General features: G+C 50.7%; 1 protein-coding gene and 1 long non-coding RNA gene across 4 annotated transcripts in view; one reads left to right on the top strand and one right to left on the bottom strand.

The window, feature by feature from the left end:
- The first annotated feature begins 129 nt into the window (after nucleotides 1-129).
- LSP1 (lymphocyte specific protein 1) overlaps nucleotides 130-21,391 on the top strand; it is a 47,686-nt gene continuing 26,424 nt past the window's right edge. Inside the window, exon 1 of one of the 2 annotated variants that reach the window (XM_015631296.3) lies at nucleotides 130-290. In XM_015631296.3, the coding sequence (XP_015486782.1) occupies nucleotides 211-290 (80 nt within the window). In that variant the 5' untranslated portion in view covers nucleotides 130-210. Of the gene's footprint in view, nucleotides 291-11,910; nucleotides 12,077-21,391 lie in introns of those variants that run through there. The other variant, XM_015631297.3, reaches the window with a different exon arrangement.
- LOC117244523 lies at nucleotides 10,407-13,424 on the bottom strand. 2 transcript variants are annotated; one of them, XR_004497787.1, is made up of 3 exons: nucleotides 12,958-13,424; nucleotides 12,392-12,474; nucleotides 10,407-11,579 (listed from the first exon to the last, which is right to left on the bottom strand). It is a non-coding gene; the product is annotated as an uncharacterized LOC117244523 (long non-coding RNA). The 2 variants fall into 2 exon arrangements; XR_004497786.1 differs by having other exon boundaries at nucleotides 10,407-11,503.

Raw genomic sequence — 21,391 nt, 5'->3', positions numbered from 1 at the left:
GTAAAATCTTAAATCAGTCTCAATGGCTTTTAAAACAAAACAAATCCCCAAATTCACCTTCCTTCTGCCCTCTCCCATCCCCCCAACAAACCCTCAGCCCATGAAGTTTCCGGCACAGCTCACTTCTGCTGAGCACAGGAAAAGCAAAACAGCGGCAGCACCCCGGTGCTGGAGCTGTCTGTGGGGCTGCCGTGCCAACCAGGGGAGAAGATGTCAGACTTGGACGGGTGCCAGGAGGGTGCAGAAGGAGTGAGCCAAGTGGGAGATGAATCCCCTGGGGAGTACGAGAGGTGAGGCTTGGGGACGCTACAGCTGCCTTCCAGTCCCAGGATACTGGGGAGCCGGGAAGCTGGGAGGGCATGGTGGGAAAGGAGGATGTGCATCCAGAACAAGGATGAGCCATGAGGCTGGAATAGGTCAGAGGTTCCATCAGGCTTTTGACAAGCTTCTCCAGCTAGAAGGAGACTTAGATTTCCTGAAGGTCTCATCCCCTTTGAGCTTCAAAGCCCTTGGGAAGGGGTTGATCGGGTGGAGAGCCCCAGCCCCAGACGCAGGCAAGCTCAAGTGAGAGGTCTGGTGACCTGGAGCTGCTCTGGGGCAGCAACCAACCCCATCTCTAAGACCTCTCTAATGTAGAGACCAGCTGCCTCCTCTCCTTGCTGAGCACATCTGATTTCTTGCTGCATCCCCTAGGTCTCCAGCCGAATTAACCTGGCAATGTTTCAGGCTGGCTGCTGTAAAGTTATATATCTCCCTGTGCCTCTGCTCTGCTTTATTGCTTCATCAGCAGAGACTGTAAAATTTGGGGTCTCTTCACTTGAATACAGATAGCTTTCCATGAGGGCTAAAAGAAGACAGATCAGTAGCAGAGATCATGTCTGTCTGTGGTGGTGGCAGACAGGTAAGCTTGGCCAAAGTGCATCACCCAGAAGTACTCAGGTTTGAACTGGATTCAGGCTGAGCATCCAGGGAGTTTAGGAGGTTGCCTGATTTTTCACCTCCAGCTTCAAAGCTTGCATTAGCATTTCTCCCCAAGGCTTCTGAGAGCCGGCACAGCTAATGTTGACAGGAAAAAAAACCCCTTGAGTGACAATGAGAGGAGAAAGGTGTGTCATCTCCTGTCATCAGTGGTTGCAGTAAGTGCTTCGGCTGACACCTGACAGCAATTAGCCTTGGCTGAAGATTTGACTGGAAGCTTCAAAAGGTGCTAGAAGGCTCTGTACACGACTTGATGCTGAAACAAAGGGGAAGCCTTGGCTGCTGGGGGAGCACAGGGGTTTCCTCAGCATGGGGATGGATGTGATTCCCAACATTGTTCCTCCTGGCTGTGCCTCTGCCACGGGCTGGGCTCACCTTGCAGCAGCAAGGAGCAGGTGCTGTGTGTGGCACAAGGCAAGCAAACCTTCCTGCTCCCCTCTTGCTGCACTAAGTGCAGATGCTTTGGTGCATGCAGGGCCACCGGTGGGGCTGGGTCAGCTTGTTCCCTTTTCTGTTTCCTGCTGGAGTTCCCGCTAATAAAAGTCTGTCTGAGGGAGTCTGTTCTGTAGCACACAGACCCTCACAGCCTTGTTTAAAAAGAGTGTGAACATTGACAGCAGGGTGGCACATCCTTTCCTCTCTAGCTGTGTTTTAGAATCTTAATGAAATATGAAAATTGGTGGCAAAAATAGCAAGCAGAAATGAGTTCCTCTTTGTTTTAAAAATGTGAAGAATTATTTTCCCTTACAATTTGTATAATAGCTTCATGTGGAGCTCTAAACTTCCCTTGGTTTTCCTTGTGCTGTTTAAACACTTGCTAGACTGGTGATTTCCACTCCCAAAATGGAGGAAGGAAGTGTTTATTTGCTGTTTGGGTCTACCTTTTCTCACCCTGTGGCTAGCTTGTCTCCCTGATCTCCTCTCCTCGATGAAAAAGCTCTTTTCAAGCTGACCCATGCATGGTTGGAGGCAGGACAAGGCTCTAAGGACAGCCTAAAGCATGATGGATGTCAGAGCAACCAGTCTTGCAATGGAGCTACCAGGAAGGTAAATCCCAAGGCTCCTGGGTGTAATGCACTGTGGGAGATGTCAGGAGAAAAATATTGGTGCTGTGTTTCCATAGACAATGAACCTTGTCTATTTAACTTGTGCCCAGTGAATATAGGAGCATGCCTTGAAGGTGTCCTAGAAATATTAATTTGAACATAGCCTACTCTGTTTCCCCATACAAATTGGGACATACTGGCAAAGTCCTGCTGATGCTGGTGTAACACTGCCTAAAGCAGACCGGTGTTAAGGTCTCTTCCATGAGCTGGAATTGCTCTATGGGAAACTGCTGTGGTGTGAGCCTTCCCAAGTAAGCAAGAAGCTGGGGGGAGCTCTGGAGAGGTGGATGCTTGGGTTCTCCTGCCTTGATGGGGAGAGGTTGGGAGCTCAGTATGTTTCGGGTCTGTAACTTAGAGCTCTCTCCATAAAACCCTGGAGGCTTCAGGTAACTCCTGCCCTTAGTTCCTATACCCATACACATCCCTTGGGCTGTGTATGCACATCCTGTTCTGCAGGATATCTGCACCTGGGAGGCAGATTGGCTTTTCCCAAATTCCCCTGTCTCTGTCCTCCTGGGGCTTCCCTCCCCATGAGCTGCAGGGCAGGCAGCCCATGTATGGTCACTGCCTGGGGAGAGGCTCTGCTGTGCCAGCAAGCCCCAGGCTTTTCCTTGCCACGTCCATCCCCAGCTGTCTTGAATTCTCCAGATCCTTAGAGGAGTCTCAAGGGTCTTTGCTGAAATGACTGCTGTTGCTAAGTATACCCATGGTTGGAAGGAGGTTGTTTGGGAAAACTGATACTTGGAGAGTTTTTGGACCCCTCAGTACACCAGATTCCTTGGGGGTGGAATGGAGGGATAGCTGATCCCTGCTCAGGAGTAACTGGTCACAGTTTGACCCAGCTGGGCTCATTAAAGTGGAAAAATAGTAGGGAAATTAACAGTGGAGGACCAGATGGATTATTTAATGAAGCTAGGCTATACTTCTGGTTTCAAAATTGGATATAGGTGCTCTGGCAGTGGCATTAGGGATAAAGAACTGTCTCTAATTATAGGAGGTATCAGGTGCCTTCACTGTCCTTTTCTCCTTGGGGGAAAAAAAAATAAATTAAGCCTGGCTAGTCTTGCCTTGCATTGCCTCCAAGCTTATTTTGCTATGTAAAGCTACGGGTTTGGAGGAGTGTGTGCTAAAGCAGGGGATTGCCCAGCAGCCTTCATTTGAATTGCACTTTTCTTTTTACAACACAGAAGACTCTCTGCTGGCTGGAAGGCTGGCTTTTTTAAAACTCTTGATGTGAAGTCTGGCTCTGAAGCTTGTGGGAATCCCTTGCCCCTGGATTTTGTAAGGTGAACTTACTTCAGAGGGTTTAGGGCTTCTCCCCAAATCTGAAAACCCTGTGATAACTGGAAGGGTTGGCTGTGCAGCGGGGAAGTGCTTAATCTTGGCATGCCCTGGGGATCCTGGGCCTCTCTGCTCTGACCTTCACTGACCTTGCTAATCCAGCCCTGGCTGATGTTCTGCCTGCATCCCCCTTTGCATCTGTCACCCCTGTGACCCACAAGCCCAACAGTGGGGTCTGCCTGAGGGCTGAGCTGACTCTTTGCTGCCCTGGTGCTCTCTTCAGAGCTGGGCTTGTTCCCAGCTAGGCACTCATCCAGCCTGGCTGCTGCCTCTGTCAGGACTCTGACTCACATCTGGGCAGACCACCTGGCCAGGAGGTGCTCCAAGACCTTGTTAGTGCCAGGTTTTTGTTTGGAACAGTTTTTTCTTTGAGTGGGGGTGGGAATCCTGGCCCAAATGAAGTTGCTGCTCAGGCTCCAGGAGGCATTGGTATGACCACCAGGCTCCTGAGAGTGTAATCTGGCTCTGACTGACTGCAAACCTGCAGTGGTGCTCAGGGACTCAGAGAGAGTATCACAAGGATTTCATGGTCCCACTTCATCCTCCCCATGCTGCCCTCCTGCCACAGTCCAGCTTTGCAAACCTGCCTGGAAGGGCTGGTGCCTGCTCACCTGGAACAGGTGGAACAAGCTGCTCCCCCAGCTTGCACAGCAGCTTGGACCTCCTGTAGCTGCAGTTCCTGCTCTCTTAATGAGTCAAATAAACTCCTCATTAGGCTGAGTCTTTGAGATTACTGAGGGGTGCTTTGGCATCCTTTGAAGCCAAATGCATGAGGAATGGATCTTCATGGTGTGGTTCTGTTCTAAAGCCTTTCATGAGGAGAAGCCTTGAGGATGTACATCAATGAATGGAAGACAAGGGGGTCTATGATAGGGGGTCAGGCCTCTTTACCCAGGTCATGTTCTGGATCACGGCCACCTGGTATGGGTCAGAAAATGTGTCCTAGGAGGTGCTGCACATTCTGGGGAAGCAGCTGTCCTGCATGACATGAAGTTGGTGTGGTCGGTACTAGAGGAACACACACGGTGCCCAGCCAAGGTCAGGGTGTCACCATGGCGGGTGTTCTGTGGCTACTGCTTCAGGAATAGAGGACAGGTTATCTCTATTGCAAGGACAGACAGCTGAGGTTGAGAGGTTTAGGAAGGTGAAGGGATGCCCTGACTGTAGAACTTGGCTACTGTGGGTTTGGTACCCAGAAGAAGTGGTTTCCTACTGGACCTGTGTGACATCTGCCAGGCCTTGGCAGCCCAAGGCATCCCACACTAGGCACCCGAATCACTCCCTGATTTCCCAGTATCAGCTAGGAAGCACAGCCCACTTAGTGAGACTTGAGCCCAGCTCTCCCAAGCTGGTGAGGTGTTGGCCAGGTGTCTCAGGGTCCTCAGCCTGTCCACATGTTCCACAGAGGCTCAGTCATGAGTGGGTTAACCAGCCCCACTTGGAGCCCATGTATGTTTTCCTTGCCAGTGCATCTGTCCTAACACACACCAGATGTGTGAGGCAGCCTTTGAAGTGTCTTAATCCCAGGTTTCGGCACTCAGAGTTGTCTTTTTCACGGGCAGGTCTCCAGTGGCTTTCTGGGGGCTCCACTCCTGCAGCCCCCATCCCCTGCAGGAGAACTTGCAGTAAGGCAGGACAAAATACCTTCTGTTATTTGCAACTTTAAACAAGTACTTCCTGGGATGGGCTGCTGGGGCTGGCAGCAGAGCTCCATCTTCAGTCACACGTGTGAGTGGCAAACCCAGCAACTATTTGGGTTCAGCCTGTCTCACATGAGCAGTGGTGGTTCCCAGCAGCCTGGTGCCTCTGGTGACTGTCCAAGAAATACTTGGATAAAGAGAAAGGTACATGAACAAACCCAGCTGGATTTATTAATGAATGCAAATGGCAGTCAGTGAGCTTCTATTGGCTTAATTGGTGACTTCCATCCAGTGGTCTGAAAATGTGGGGCAATCTGCAAGCAATTGATCTGAGAAGTGCAAGACTCAGATGAGCTGGAGCTCGGTTTATTTGGATTTTTCTTGCTGTTGCACAGACATGCAAGCCCAAATGCTTTTGCCAGTGCATATCAGCACCATCCCTCTGCCTGCCATAGAGAAAGCTCTGCCAGTTTGCATCAGCTGGAGGTCTTTGGTTCTTTTGCTTACGCATTCATTTTGAAAACAGATTTTTTGTTTTTGTTAGGGATTCATCCTGCATTACCAAAGAAGCCTCTCTCCCAGCTCTAGGTAGCTGTTGCTTGCTGCAGCTGACTAGACAGTTTGTGCAGTGCCTTTTATCAAGTCCTTGCCAGATAGCTTGGAAAATATGATCTCTTCTTCTGTGCTTGTGCATGCTTGTGCTTTTCTGCTGCAGAAGCAGTTTCCTTTCCAGTGCAAGCTTGCTTTGGAGTCATTAGCATTGACAAACTCTGAACTACTGACAGACCCCAAAAAATCACGGATGCCAGCTATTTAGGAGGGGCAGAGTTCTCTCCCGATAAAACTGATGACAATAATAATTTCCCCTTGAAATAAGTGCCTCCTTGCAGTTGTTAGGTTCCCATACCAGGAGCTGACAGCATTGTGCCCAAGCTGAGCTGTCTTGAAGGGCAGACTACTGTGATACACAGGCTGTGCACCCCTGCTCTGGTGGGACCTCTTCCTGGGAGTGGCATTTCTCTCTTCTGCTGCTTCTCCATTCCAGCTGCCATCTTCCTGCATACAGCATTAGCTGCCCTTTGTGCAGAAAGTCCCCTCTTAGCCTTTTTTTGGGCCTCACTTTGGAGCATTAATGACTGTCTTCCCCCTTGATGGAGCTGTGTGTCTCCAAGGTTTGTGAATACATGATGATGCTTTTGCGAGCCCTTTCAGAACAACTCCTGTCTTTTGCCCAGCTTAGCAAGGGAAGCATGGATGGATATGGGCAAGCTGATATTAGATGCCTTTCCCTGGGACAAGGAGCAGCTTGGAGTGAGGGATGCAGGAACTGTCAGATGGTGCTTGGAGTTCCTTCTTATCCATTTAGTCTCCCCTGACCCCGGCTGGAGTGAGAGCTCGGCAGCGTAACACGGAGATTAATGGTTGCTAAAAGTGCTTGTGTTGCACAACACGGTGCTGCATCAGAGCCTGGAGCCAGCTGCAGATGAGCTAATAAGTTTATATTGGGCAGAAGCTGTATTTTACTTCTTGAAAGCTGTGTGGTCATCTGAGCAGCATGGCTTGACACAGGGCTGCGCTCATGAAGTGGAACTCACCCACAGGCCCATCCACAAAACGTGCTGCACAGCTTTGGGCAATGCTTAAACACATCACACAGATGCCACCTGGTGAAGGAAGGTGGTGCCTCTGTTTCTGGTTGTGCACCTCTGATAGCCAGCATGGGAGATGTTTGAAGGCATCTTCAGCTGCCCAGTGTCTATCTAATCCACCTAGTCAAAGCAAAGACCACTCCATTTATTTTACATAGACATTCAAAATTCAAATTAATTCAGCAGTTTTCCAAACCTTGGTGAGCAGAGACTCGTGATGAAGCAATATGATGCTATAAAAAGGCCTTTTTCAGATTTTTCCTACAGTGTCTGCTGTGGGGAGACAACCTCTTGGCAGCAGCTGCCTATATCTTATCCATCCTGGCTGGAGTCCTTTGTCCTACTTCTTGGCCCTGTGGTAGACAACCATCCCTAAGAGATGGAGTCTGCCTCCTTGGGGCCAATAGTTCTCCTCTTGTCCTGTAATGACCCTCCTGTGTGGGATGGGAGTGTCTTATCTGCAGCCATTGTTTTGTCTTCCTGTCTCCTTCCCAATGGCTTTGTTGATTTAACATAATATATAGATAGCAGTGCACAGTATCAGTGATGGTGCTGGCTCAACATGCTGGACCAGCTGCACTCCTCCAGGGCTCGGCTGAGTCACTCAGCCTTAGCCCTGGTCTGGGAAACCCGGATGGTGGCTCACTGCAGTGGCTCAGGTGATCTCCTGCTGTTTGCCCAGACCTTGGGGCAACAGGGGCCCAGATCTCCTTTAACTGTGCTGGGCTGCCCTGTTAATGCTTTTCCCCTTCCCCTGTTTGTTAAATCCATCCTTTGTCCTTGTGTGTATCACCCTGGAGCAAATGCATCTTCTCTTGCAAGGCTTGTAAACTTGCATCTTCCCCTCTCACTGATAAATGAAGCAAACTTCATGATGAAACCTAATGATTCTAGGTTTACGGATGTAGCCCTTAAGTTCCCCAGGGAGCGTCTGTTTTCCATTCTGTGTGAGGGTGAGAGGTGGCAGTGGGGTAGAGGAAGAAGGACACTCCTTCTAGATCCAGCTTCTGATTCTCATTTCTGCCTCTTTGGCTATCAGAGGAAGAAAGTCATCACTGATCCCATGCCAGATATTTCAGACTTAGTATGACACAGTGTTTGTTGGCTGTTTAGACCCACAATTATGCATGTTTTTCATGGTGCTCCTCTGAGCATGTCAGCCTGGCAACAACTCTGAGCCAAGAAGCTCCCGCCTACAGCACCCCCGCCCTGAACACCCATGGGGTTGTGCATTGGCTTAGGAATATCTTCTCCTGACTCATGCCAGGACAGAGAAAGGCTTGCTGGGATGCATCACTGGGACTGGACTCCTTGCCCTGCACCCTGAGCTAATTGTGGAGGTGGGGCTCCCTGCCCTCCTGGCAGCACACTCTGGTGCTTGTAAAGAGCTGTTCTGGTGGGAAGGAGACAATGTGCTGCTTTTGGCTGCCAGTCCTGCTGTTTCCTCAGGATTATCTCTTGTTTGCCTGTCTTGGTCTCTGTATTTGGCTGCCCAAAAGTGAGTGCTGGCAGAGTGAACTGGACTGAGTTAAGTGGGAATTCAGGGTGAAGGTGAGTTGGGAAAACCCTACTCAGGCCAACGTGCAAAACACACCATCTATGCAGCTGATGTACCAGTGGTGTGCCCTTTTTCCCTGAACTGGGGAGTTGGGTGAGTGCTGGTGCCTACCAAGGTGGTTTCAAAGTGGTGTATGCGTGTTCCTCGTGAAGAGAGGCTGGTGGAATATCAGGATAGGAGGAGAGGTTTGGGATGGCAGAGGGAAAGATGCATCATTTAAAAGGAAAACCAGAGATACCCCCCCAGTCTATTTCGTTGTCCTAGGGGCTGCTGGTGGAGGCATAGGGTCTCCAGATGAGCTAGGGCTCTTAGTCCCTGCTGAAGATGTGAAGCTGTCTCTGTAAGAAAATCTTCTTGGGGTGGGATCTCACCACTGACTTGCAGACGTGGACCTCTGGAAACCATGCTGGCAGATGGTGGCACTTAGAAAGGACTGGCCCTTGCAGTGACTAAGCTCTGGGCCTTATCCTGACAGTGGCTGACATCCCAGCAGTATTGTAGAGAAATGCTTGAGCTGGATTTCCTCACTAGCAGGATTAGGGTATTTTTGTTTCTTTCCTTTTTTATTTTTTCCCTTGACCATGTGTGAGCCTTCAACTGATTTTGCAAGTAGTGCTACATAGCAGAACGATTGTGTAATTAACGGGAACTGGTGCAGCCCTATCTCTCTGGGACTCCAGCCCTCCTTCCCACAGTGATGGAGGCAGACCCGCTCTCCCTCACAGCATCTCACCTTCTCTGCCTTCCCTGCTGCTGGGACGAGCTTTGGGAAACTCCAGTGCCACACAGAGTGCTCCAGTTCTTGTAGTGGGGTGGATTTTGCTGCAGAGATTTATGGTGGTTCTCCTAGCTTAAACTGTGCCAAAAAATAACAGATGAATTAATTCTTTGTTTTTCTTCCTGTGTCCACTGTGCTCCTACCCACTTCGTGGTGGGACCAGGGGGTTTGTTTCTGGGAAAGGATCCGAGCAGCTGTGGGACTGATGCTGACCTTACTGTTCCTGGATACATGGTATGACTCACACTGATGCATGTGGAGTGAGGGGCAGGAAGGGAGAGGGGACCCAAGGTGCCTCTGCACTCTAAGGCAATGGTGTGGGATTTCTCCTGCACTGCTCTTTCTCTGGGCATGTCCTCTGTGCTTTGAATAGTGGGTTTAAATGTCCCACAGAGATGGGGATTGTGACTCTGTCCATTCCCCTTGCAAGCTGTGGGTCCTGCCCTGCTCTCCTTTCCCTGCGGTTCCGCAAGACCCGACTGATGCTGGAGGAAGGATGAGTTTTCTTGTGACATTTGGTATCTTTCTCAAAGATGAAAGGCAGGGAGAAGGGCATGGAGCCTTTCCCAGAGGTCAAGGGGCCCAGCCACCTTGAAAGATTTTTCCAGGCAGAGTTCAGAACCAGATCTTTCTCTCCCTGGGAGCAACTCAGAGCTCAGCCTGTTGCAGTTAAGGGACCCCCTTCCTCACTGCCTCACTTCTGGTGTTTCCAAATTATCCTAGCACCTTAGACCAGTAAGAGCTAATGTCATGACCTCTCTCCAGTCCTGCATTTCATCATCCAAGCATGGTCTCTGTCAGCCCTGTTCACTGAAAGCTCCATCTCTGAGAGGAAGGCAGTCCTGGAACTGGGGTGGAAGTCAGCCAAGTGCTTTCAAGACAAGGAGCTCACGCTGGCATCCTCCAGTAGTCAAACCCGGTCTGGAGCCAAGGCTTTCTTGCTGGGGGAATTAACAGCTTTTCCTCTGCCCATTTACACAGAGACTCTCCTGCCATAGGTAGCAGCATCCTGTTAACCTCCACTGCGTTCCTCCCTGTCCCTCCTCAGCTCCCTGAGGATCATCTGGCATCTCTGCCTGAATGAAGAGTGCTTGCAGTGATTTCATTCAGCCCCAGTTGCTGCTCGCCCATGGCTGCAAGCTACATCTCTGCCTGCCAGGGCTCCTTCAAGTTGCATCCTTGCCTGGCTCGGACCATGGGAGTCAGGGGCAGGTTTGGGCCGATTCTCTCCAAAAAGAAAACCCTGTGGGTGCACACTTCATTTCAACTCTGGCCAGTTATGGTGAAGTCAATAGGAATGTTCATATGCTTAAACCTAATTACTCCTGCAAGCACTTGCAAGGCTGGGACAAGCTCTTTTTTAGCAACAGAGATCTTTTGTGGTGGATCTTTTGCATCTTCTCACTGAATTTTGAAAGGAAAATATGCAGTGTGATATCATCTGAGCAGCCCACAGAGTGAGGCCAGCGTCAACGTCTGTGCTTTGTGGATTTTGTTGTTCGTAGTCACTTAGGCAATGTTTAGTAAATACCTGCAGGGGAAAATAATCAAGCGGTTTTGAAATGAAGAGACAGTGGAGAGGAAGGCAGGTACTTCCTTTTTTAAATTGAGATTTCTTGGTGTATTTCATGGGCAACTTCCCCTTTTCAGTTTACCAGGCATCAAGAAACATTTCTGCAGAAGTGATTGAAAGGAAACGTGTAAATGAGATGAGAGGGACTGAAAGCAGAAGGAAGGTGAGGGTCTCAGCAGAGTGCTTCCATCGTAACTGCTCCCATTTTGCGGACAAGAGAAATATTCCCACTAACCCTGGGGAACATGGGCAGGCCATGCCATGAGCACCATAATGTGCAAGTATAATGCAGGGCTGGAACTTGCTAGGTACAAGTCCAGGCACCAGTTGGTTTGGCATAGTAGAGAATATCTTTTCACCCAAAAAGCACACATGGACCAGGAGATGCAGTTTAGGAAAAAAGGCTCCTTTGTTTTTTCCTCCCAGAACTAATCCCATGAGGAGATAGCGTGAAGAACAACCATCTGAATGCATGGCAGATGGGCATTTTGTTTTAGCAGGTGGCAATCTTAGTCCTTCATCAAACACTGATGCATTTCTTTTATCCCCTGAAATATCAGTGTTTCATGGAGGAAAGCCAGATTTAGTCAGATTTTTTGCCTCTTTCCCAATTTGATGGCTGAGGAAACTGAGGCACGTGCGACTTGGTGACTCAGGCAGGTGAGGGACAATGTTTGAGAGCAGAAGCAGAGTGTAGGCTGCTTGCCTGCCTGAGGCTGCAGCTCTGTGGCTTCCCCCAAAATCCAGCTGCTATCGCAGGAGAACATTTTCCTCTGGTGTGGCATTTCCCAGTGCAAAGCCCTTTTCGTATTCCTCTGATTCCTGGCTCACCTTCGGACGTGCGGGGACTGTTTGGAGGTGAGACCTTCATGCAAGACTTCTGCTGTGAATGGAGCGGGAGTGATTTACAGCCCGTCGAGTGCAAGCTGCCAGCCTGGATTTCTGCTCCCTAGTTGCTTTGTGTAACCAGAAAAACAGTGGTAAAGGTGGGAAAAAACAGAAGGGGAAAAAAAAAAAAGGGAGGGTGGGGAAGAGAGAGGAGTGGGCTGGAGAAGATGAAGGAGGGAGAGGAGAGTTAAAGCCAGGAGAGAATCCCCCTCGCAGGGCAGCGGGGAGCGCCGGGCTTTGTGCTGCGGGGCCCGCCGGTGGCTGCGCCCCCAGAGATTCTCCCGTGACACTTCCACGAGGCAGAAGGGGAGGAGGAGGAGGAGGTGGAGGTGGAGGAGACAAGCCGGGGGTGTGGAGCAGGGGGGGCTAGCAGAAACAAAAGGAAACCAGCTGCAGAACTTCCTGAAGGCGGAGAGGGGGCCGCGGGAGCGCGCAGTGCCGGGCGGCTGCCTGCGGCGCTGGGGAGGGGGCGGCAGCGGGACCCTGCCCGCCGCGGCTTGGCCACCATGACCAGCGCGATCCTGAGGAGGAACTCCAGCAAGCAGGGCCTGCAGAACCTCATCAGGTGAGCGCCCACCTGCCCGCAGGGGTCCGCTCCCGGCTCCGGCTGGATGTGCCCGAGCCCGGGGGCGCGGTGGGGGACGCCGCGGGGGAAAGGGAGCGTGGTTCGGACCGACCATCTTCGTGTCCCTTTAGATCGGCTGAATCTCGTCCTTACCCTGGTTTTCCAGCAGAGCCCATGCATTGGGAGGAAGGATAATAGATGACCCTCCCTCTCCTCCCCAAAAGCTGTATGAGAAAAGCAGATTTGAACTTACTGATGGCTTTTCCAGGAGCTCCCAACTGAAATAACTGAGCGCAACTGTACTGTGACACTCACCTGAGCCGCTGGTTCCCCCTCTCCCTGCAAGGGATCTCTCAATACGTGGCTTTTTATGTCTCCCGAGTGCTGAAGGCTTCTGCCTAGAAAAAGGATTTTTCTTTTTTCCCCGCAGGAACTGTGCGTTGTGCACGCTGTGATGCGCGTTTTTAATTCAAAGATCAGTAAAGGGTCGGATCCTCCCAGGGCTGCAAGCTGACATCGCTCTTTTTCGATTTAATTGATCACAATAGTGCTTGGAACCTTTCTCTCCGAGTATAATTGCCAGGGCAGGGACGTGGATGGCTCAGTTAGGCTTATTCCCGTTTGTCAGCCGGCGCTGAGCCGGGGAGGACGGCTACATTGTCTGCTGGCTTTGGGATTCCCTGCCATGCGGTCACTGTGCTCTTCCCTGGGGACTGGAATTGCTGCTTCCCTCCCTGTGTCTCTGGGATCCCTCTCTGGATGATGAGGGTGTGCCATGCTGATGGCTCTGACTGGGCTGAAGAGAGGCACTTCTCACCTCTACACATTTAACTGAGCAGCTGGATGGGTGAGAGGTGGAATTTAGGGAGTGCTGGACTCACATGCTGCATCTTGGGTGCCTCTTGGGTCCCTTGTGCCCACTGTGACCGCTGGTCTCCAGCTGAGGGGTGGAGGATGACACGGTGGGATTGATTTCACCAGGCATTTTCCAGTCAATTTGGGATCTCCTTGATTGGTAATGCAGCCTCTAAAACTCATCTCTCAAGTAAGTTCCTTGCCTTGGAAGGTAAATGGGTGCCTACAGCCCATCCAGTCCTTGCCACTTTCTGCCCTTCTGGACCCAGGGAAGCTGACAGAAAAGCTGCCACTTTTTGCACAGGTCCCTGGGGTGGAAAGTGGGCAGGAGAAGCTGACTTCTCTTGGTTCATCTTTTGTTTGGCCTGTTGGACCCATTCCCTGGTCTCAGCCCAGGGGGATCGGGATCTGAGTTACACATCCCTGTTTCACAGCAGGGCTTTGTCAGGGGCTCGTGAGCGGTAGGGAAACCTCTGTGGGTGTGCAGAAGGCAGGGACGAGCTCGGATTTGGGGCCAGCTGGTACTGAGGAGGGCCAGGCAAATGAAGTGGGGTGGGAATCACCGGCTTACAGCTGGGTGGCAATTTATTTTGCAGGGTGACAGATGGGGGGGAGCAAGGGGAAACACATGTGCTTCATGCAGAGAAAAGGGGTGTCCAAAGAACTGTCTCCAGCACAGCCTAAAGCAGGGGTGTTTTCCTGTCCTGAGTGATATCTCCATGTTCCTCTTGCTGTGGATAAGGGACTTCTGGTGTCCCAGAGACTCACAGGGACTTTTTTACAAGGTGACACGTTTCCTGAGAAGGGTTATTATGCTTAACCTGATCGAGATTTAGCTTTGTGGCTGTGTTTTCCAGTCCTGCTTACAGATGAGGAGTGGAGTGGGATGTGAGAGATTTCTATGGTTTTCACACAAAAAGCCTCACTCATGCTCACAGGATTCACCAGTGGAGCAGGCAGGGTCTGCTCCACACACTCCAGAGCCTATTTTGCAATGATATTTTTCTCCTGGAATAGTTTCTCTTGGAGTTCCTGAGGTTGGCTGTGGGGCTGGCTCTGCAAGCTTTGCCACCTTTGGCTGCAGGAAGGAGCTTCTTTAGTGAATAGCTTGAGGCTCCTAACTTGAAGATATGTTGCTGTCAAGATTGCTGTGCTCTGCTTTTCTCTGTCCCCAGGTGACTGCAACAGAGTGGTTATGCTGTGTAGGTCCTGGGCTCTTCTGGTGTGTCCAATTGCTTTGGAGAGCTGGAGCACAGGAGTGGAGACAACTGCTCAAGCCATATTCTTGAGCACTGGGGATATCAGTGTGGTGTCAGGATTTACCTGGCTGCTCCTGCTGCAGGGCAGCAGTGGGGATAACCAGGGAATTACCTTCTCTGAGCACTTCTCAGCTACAGGAGCTGCTTGCCAGCTGTCCAACAGGGTTAAGGGTTCCTGAGCTGAAGCCAGTGTAAGTCTTGTGGATTTTGGGTTGAAGAGCTGAGTCCTAATGCTTTAGGCATCCTGTCTTTTGCTTGTTACAAAACTCCAGCATTTCAGACAAAGGGGCCCATGGGTGAAGCATCACCTGAACATCAGTCCGGGAGTCAGATTTGTGAGAAGTGGCTTTTCCACACAGATTGCTGACAGGCTTGGTGCATGCGGTGCTCCAGAGCAGTTTGGTGTGTTTGGGATCACTAAGACACGTTGGGGACACCTGGAGGCTGAAGCACTGAGCCAGTACGCTAGGAAACATCTTTCACCTCTGCCCAGCCAGGAGGTGGACTGGAAAAATTAGCCCTCCTTCTTCCTCACTGGCTTTGCAGAAGGTGCAGGGACATTCCATTGACATCTGAAAAGTTGGAGGCTGAAAAGATCCCAGGGTTAGGCCTTGCAACTGCAGAGCATGAGTGGCTGAGTAATTACCTGGGAAAGGTATGACAAGAATGGTCAATTGCAGGGCTATCTACCTTCCCTGCTTTGGCCCGTGTGCCCAGGCACTCCCCTTGTCCAGCATAGTTTCTCTATCAGGATATCACTGGGGAAATATTTCTCCCTTTGTAGCACGCTTGCAGCGATGATCCCTCACACGCCCACAAGGCTTTGTATTTTTTTAAAGTCCTCTCCAAACGTAAGGCACTTTATCTTGTTATCACGATCTCTTTCTCCTTATCCTTCTAATGAATTCCTATAAATAAGATAGGGATCCAGCACCTGTCATGTCGATTCATTCAGTTCATTATGTGCTCCTGCTGGAATTTTACTCTCCTTCTGTTTATCGAGCCTGAAGTGTTTCACAAAAGAATATGGCTGTTTAATTAACCTACAGATCAGCCTCTCTGTAAAGCAGCTGTGCTGCTCCTTGGAACTGGATTACTGGGCCTCGTGGTTGACACTGCTCCCACTGAGTGCTGTGGTAGCTCGCTGCAGGTGTGTCCCCACCAGGCTGTGGGTGCCTGGCTGGCACGTGTGGCCATGGGGTCAAGTGTGTGGGCACGTGGATGGGAGCTGGAAGCACTGCTGCTCTTGTCTTTTATCCAGCATGTGGGTGAATCTGGGGTGCCATCAGGAAGTGAGCTGTGATTTATTCTTGGGGAAAAAGGACAGTGTTCTTATATGATGCAACACCCCTTTGCTTCCCAGCACAACGGGGACCTGGTCCAGAACAGGGGCTCCAGAGCATGGCTGCTGCATGAGCAACAAATAAACCAGTACCTCTAGTTATATGTCCTTGCAATGCCATGGAGTCTGAAGTGCAAATAATGCTGTGGGAAAAGGGGACTGAATCTTGAGGATGAAAAAGCTCAGGGGAAGAAAACAAGTCAGAAAATTTGATCATGGGTTAGAGCTAATAATTTACTCTGTAGGATGGGATTTTTGCTTTGTTATCTTCTGTGGAGTCATTAACATGGGAAGCCAGATTGTGAGGTCTGAAATGAATCTTGTCTTGGCCTGCTATACATGCTGAGGTGCTTGCCACCTCCAGTACTCATATCCTGGCACCTGTGAGGTGGCTGCAGGGCCCCTTCTTTCTCCCTACAACAGGTTACTTCATTTTCAAGCAATGCTCCTGGTGATGCTTAGAGTTCTTCAGCACTAGGAGTAGCTTTAAAATTTCATGAACTCCTTGAATTTTGGTGTGTGTTTTGAGTGTAATATTTAGTTTGATCAGGATATGGGGGCTCTGCCCAGCTCTGCAGGATGCCTTCCTTTCTGCCTGCATTCGATGTTTCCCAAAGCTTGCCAGGATGTGTCTCAGCAGGGAAGATGCTACTCCAATATTTCTGTCTTGACCTCCTGAGTGCTGAGCTGGGAACAAGAAACTTGAAGCACTTGGGAGGGCTGGATGGCGCTTTGAAGGGGAAGAACATTTTTTGTGGGGTGGGGGAGTGTGTGGTTGGTGCCAGGACATGGTCTGGGCACAGTTTGTTGCCTTGGGAGATAGCTACTGCCTCCAGGGGCTATTGCAGCACCATTTTGCTTCAACTCCCTGGCTCATAGATAGGTGTAGGGAGCAAGGAATTCTCACTGTGAAGAAGTGGGGCAGCTCTTTAGGGGAAGACGGAAAAACTGCAGTGTGTAGGAACGAGCCAGTAGCAGAGCTGTTGTGTGGGAAGAGGAGGGAGGGATTCCTGCACAGGGACAGCAGGAGACACAGGGCCTACATCAGTGTGCTTCATGCTTTGTAGTGCTTCCTCAATGCATCATGAGGAGCCTGTGATGCTCCCCTTCTTGAATCTTCCCTATTTTGATGTTTTTATTAGTGGCATTCATTTTTTTTATCCCTTTGTGCCCCATTGCCATGGCCAGGGCAGAGCAGATGGACCCCACATCTTTGTGGACCCCACAAACGGAGGGAGGTGGGAAGGGAGACATGAGCAGAGGCTGCTGGCAGGGAGGAGCATCCAGGGGAGCTCTTTGGGCCAGACTGATGGCATGCCCTGGGGGATTTCCACATACAGGGTGGCATCTGTGGTGCCACCTGCTTGCAGAGTGATGCCACCATATTTTGCAAGCCAGGAGGAACCCGGGGATTTGCAGCCCAGCTGAGCTGTGGGGCAGGGTGAGGGTAAGGGCTGAGCCAGTGTATGGTGGCTAAGTGCCCCCCCGGGTGCTTTGTGGGGTGCCCACTCTCAGCTTTCACCCCAAGGATAACTGCTGATCGCTTTCTCTCCAGTTGAAGCAGCTCATCTGTCTCCTCTGAGTACCCTGTGGATCCATTCCCAGATTTTTTCCAGCCCTGGGGTTTGTTTTGTCAGAACTCCACCTACCATTGACCTTTCCCAGAAACCAGCTCATGGGTTTTGTTTGCCTTTAGCCTGGCCGGATTCAGAGTTTTACCTGCTCTCAAGCAATTGGATGTTCAGGGCCTGAACTTTGAGCCCATGGAAATTTTGAGAAGCTGTAGTGAGCCTTTGAGTCCATCAGGGCTGCAGCCACAGGTCACTGGCATCCTCTGATAATGGAGAAGAACCACCATGTGTATCTGAGCGTGGTTCAGCTAGAAAGAGCACTGGATGGAGAAGCTCAGGCCTGAGACTTTGCAGCTGGGATGGTGTCTAAAAACTAATTTTCAGCTTCCAGATTTTTTTTTATTTCTCCTTCTCCCTCCATTTCGAGCTCTTTTGATGGAGCATCAAATAGCATCAGCACCATCCTTCGGCTCTAGGGTGGGCAAAGGGCAACCGGGGCTGCCAAGTGCCTCTGCCCCACAGCAAGAATCCGGGGTGCCATGCCCTCAAACACAGAATTTTGGGATCAGTATTTTGGGGCAAAGACTTTTTCCTCACGAAGATGCTCTGCCCTAGCGCAGCAGGGACCGGGGGCTTGCTGCTGACTCCGGTTCCCGCAGCAGCACCGCTCGTCAGCGATGGCCACAAAGGCAGAGAGCCTCAGCAACTCTCCCAGGGAGTGGAGCAGCGCGTTCTCACGGCCTCCCGCTGCCTCCTGCCCCTGCTCAGACAGCAAACTCCCTCCTGCTGCTGGGGGGACCGCCTCGCCCCCGGGGCTGCAAAGCGAGGGCCAAGCCAGCTGTGCTGTAAAAACCAGCACGCTGATACACATCTTGCTCTTAATCCCGGCTTGAAGCAGGGATAAGGCAATTCGCTCACCTTTCTAGGCTCAGACTTGTTTTCCAGAAGGAGTGTACCAAGCTGACTGTAGCCAAGGCTGGGAGGCTGTGGAGTCTTGCTTTCCTCTTAAGGAGGAGAAAAATAAAATACAAAAGCTGGGAAGGCAGTCTGCATCTCTTTGACAAGTCTGTTTTCTCCTCTGACATGCTTCTCTCTAGCAAAAACAGAGCCCAGACTTCCTGCCCTGTAGAAAAAACCCTGCAATTCTTTGAACCTTAGGGCTGAGGTGGAGAGACCGTGAGAAAGAGCCATGGTTCGAGGTCGTACACAGCACTGATTTCTCACACCTACTGAATGCAGTGGAGTGCTGGGAGGGCTCGGGCTCCAGCCCTTTCCTCCCCCCTGCCAAATTCCTGACCGGTGATGCTGATACATTATTGCACCAGCCTATCTGTGTGCTAAGGACCCACGGTCCTGAGGGTGCAATCCATCATCTTGGAAGCGATTCGTTTGGATTCTGTCTGCCATGATTAAAATCAATAACAATAAAAAGGAACAGTTGTTCCCACTGGTTGCCTCATGCCTCTGAGTGGTTGTGCATCACCTATGGTGTCTGGAAGCATGGAGCATTCCACGTACCTTATTGGAGACACAATCTTGGGAGTGGCAGGAGGGGGCACATGAAGCTCATGATGGACCAGCCCTGTTTTCATCCCTCCTCCAGGGTCTGCTCCTGCCATTTGCCACTAGCTTTCTCAAATCTGTCTTGTTTTCCTTGTGGAAGCAGTAAATTACCATCTTGGGCCTTTCCCTGCCTGCCATGCCACAGTGACAGGTCAATCTTTGCAGAGGATTTAATGAAGGCTAAACTAGGCAGAGTTTTTTATGTGGCACATGTGATGCATGGCTGACATCTGCACATCCTTCTCAGGGCAGAAACGGGACGTGCTGGTGTGGAGGAAATCCAAGATCCGTTTAAAAAAAGAAGAGTTGCTTTTATTTGTAAAAGAGAGATAGGTCTCTGCGATGCCGAATGTGGTTTTCCTTCTATTTCTGCTTGATGAAAGTTTGGGATGTATCATGTTCTCTTCAGATGCCTTGGTGTGTCCTTATCACCCCATACGTGCTGCCTTTCCTCACCCCTAGTTCTAGCAGGAGGTGGAGACGGGCTCTGTGGCCACTCCTGGGTGTGAAGCAGCTCTGTCCTGCTGTTCACATCCTGAAGGTGACCTGTGATTTATAGGAGAAATGGGGAGACGTGGCTGAGACTGCACAGATACGTGTGGGGTGGGGAAGCTTGGTATGAGAAAAAGGCTGAGGGTGAAGCACATAGATGCATTTTTTCCCTTTCCCCTGCCCCCCTTCTTGTTCAAAACTCTGTAGCCTGGACTCTGAACGGAGCAATGCAGCTGAGGAATTACATGAATGTATGGGAGGGAGAGGCTTGTGGAGTATCTCTGGCTGCCTTCGACCGACACATTGCTGTTTCAGAGCTAGGACAATTCTCCTGAGACAAGGCTGAAATAAACTTCAGGCTGTGACATAATAATTCTTGATTTTATTTCTTTTCTCAGTCTCCCTGTATTGTACTGCTATCCACACCCCTTTCCTTATTCAGTGGGATGATGACCCCGCTGTAATCTTTGCTATCCAGCCACGTTATTCCTAAGGCATGGAAACCCATGACTTCTGTGGTGGCCTGACATCAGTGGTCCTGAATGACATGAGTGGAGGCATTATCTGTGTATTTCAGCATGCTTGACTCAGTCACACAGAGCCATTATATGCCACTAATAAGTGATTAATTTCTTGGCAGAAGGTCAAGTGGGTGAGGGAGTTGTAGCCTTTGGAGGGTGTCCTCTTCCCTGTGGTGTGACAGGGTGAGCTGCACATCTCCTGCCAGCAGTCAGGGCCCTTTATAAGTGTGTGATAAATGCAATATGAAATAAAGCCTGGCAGCTCTGCTTGGCAGCAGATGAACTTGATGATGGTCCTAGGCCATGTTCTGCACTGATGTTGTGTCTGGCACTGCAAGAGGGCAATGCAGGCTGCTGTGGATTGCATGGAAGGGGAAGGTGCCTTGCACTGGTTTCTGGCATCTCCCTTTCCCCGAACCTCAACAGAGCGGAGATGGGATGGCTGCTGGGGGAGGCAGGACTGCCATTCCCAGTTCTTCTCTAATTCACACAGCTTCCAGGGCGTATTTCCAGCTGTGGTGGACACTGGGTTTTTCACAGGTGATGGGGCAGTGTATCTTCTGGGATTGCATTTGGCTCCTCCTAAATCCTGTTCCCAAAACCTCTTCCCTCTTATACCCTGGCTTTGTGGGGGCGATCTACTCAATAGAGGCAGCAGCCAGAGCCAACACACTCCTGGCCTGATATCTGGGTGAGCTGAGGAGACGGGAATGTCCAGTGAGCTGGTAGAGGGTTCCTGAGTTTTTCTGGCGCAGGTCTGCAAAGCCCAAAGCCTCTGGGAGGCATTTGATTTTCCTTTCTGGAATTAGCTTTAGTGCTGAAGGTTGGGTTTGGGCCAGCAAAGCTTCCTTTGAGCTGTCAACCATGCAAAAGACTCCTCGAGTCTGCAGAGTTTCCCTTAAACACAGCTCATCTGATGCCAGAAATTTCCCTTGCCTGAATATTAAAATCTCCTCAAGTGCTGGTGAGGAAGTGCCCGAAGGAAACGTGACCTTGCCAGCTGTGCTGGCTTGTCTGGAGCGGGTGCTTGTGGCCGTGTGGAACAGGGCAGCCCGAGCACGGGTGCCTGTATTGCTGTGCTGCAGGAACAGGTGTTCTGTAGTGCAAACAGAAATAAAGCCCCTCCCTTGGCTGGGGGTCCAGAGGGAGGTGAGGTCAAGAGCTGGATGTGAAGCAGGCAGCTGGCCCCGGTCAGAGCAGAAATCTCAGCATCCCCAATGCTTGGCAGGCAGTGTCTGTGTGGGCACAGCTGATCCAGGGTGTTTTCAGCTCATCCTTACGTCTGCAGGATGGCCTCAGGAAGAGAGAAACCCGTTCCACAAAGCGTTTGCCTCAACTAAGGCCTCCAAAAGCTGTTGGCAGAGATGTAGGGACCATGTAAGAGAAATGACACAGCCCTGTGACCAGCTCTTGCTGGAGCAAATCTTGCCACAGCTCTGGGCTGCTGGGGCCACTGAGGTCTCTCTCCTCTTTCTCCTCCCTTCTCCAGTCACACTAAAGGTTGTTTAAGGGGGTGAATTTCCTTTCACATTGCATGAAAGTCCCTCAAAAGAGGGATTTTATTAAGGCAGGTGGCTGGATGGAGGAGTTCAGCATGCTGTAGCTCATCTTGCAACTCCTCAAGATTGCATTCATATTCCATTCCATTTCCCCATCCTGTGATGGGTGAATTGTAGTTGAGAGCTCTTGATCCCACTGGCAGCTGTGAGTCT

This window comes from Parus major, chromosome 5 (assembly GCF_001522545.3).
Source record: "Parus major isolate Abel chromosome 5, Parus_major1.1, whole genome shotgun sequence".
Classification (NCBI taxonomy): domain Eukaryota; kingdom Metazoa; phylum Chordata; class Aves; order Passeriformes; family Paridae; genus Parus; species Parus major.
This window is presented reverse-complemented; position numbering and strand designations above follow the sequence as displayed.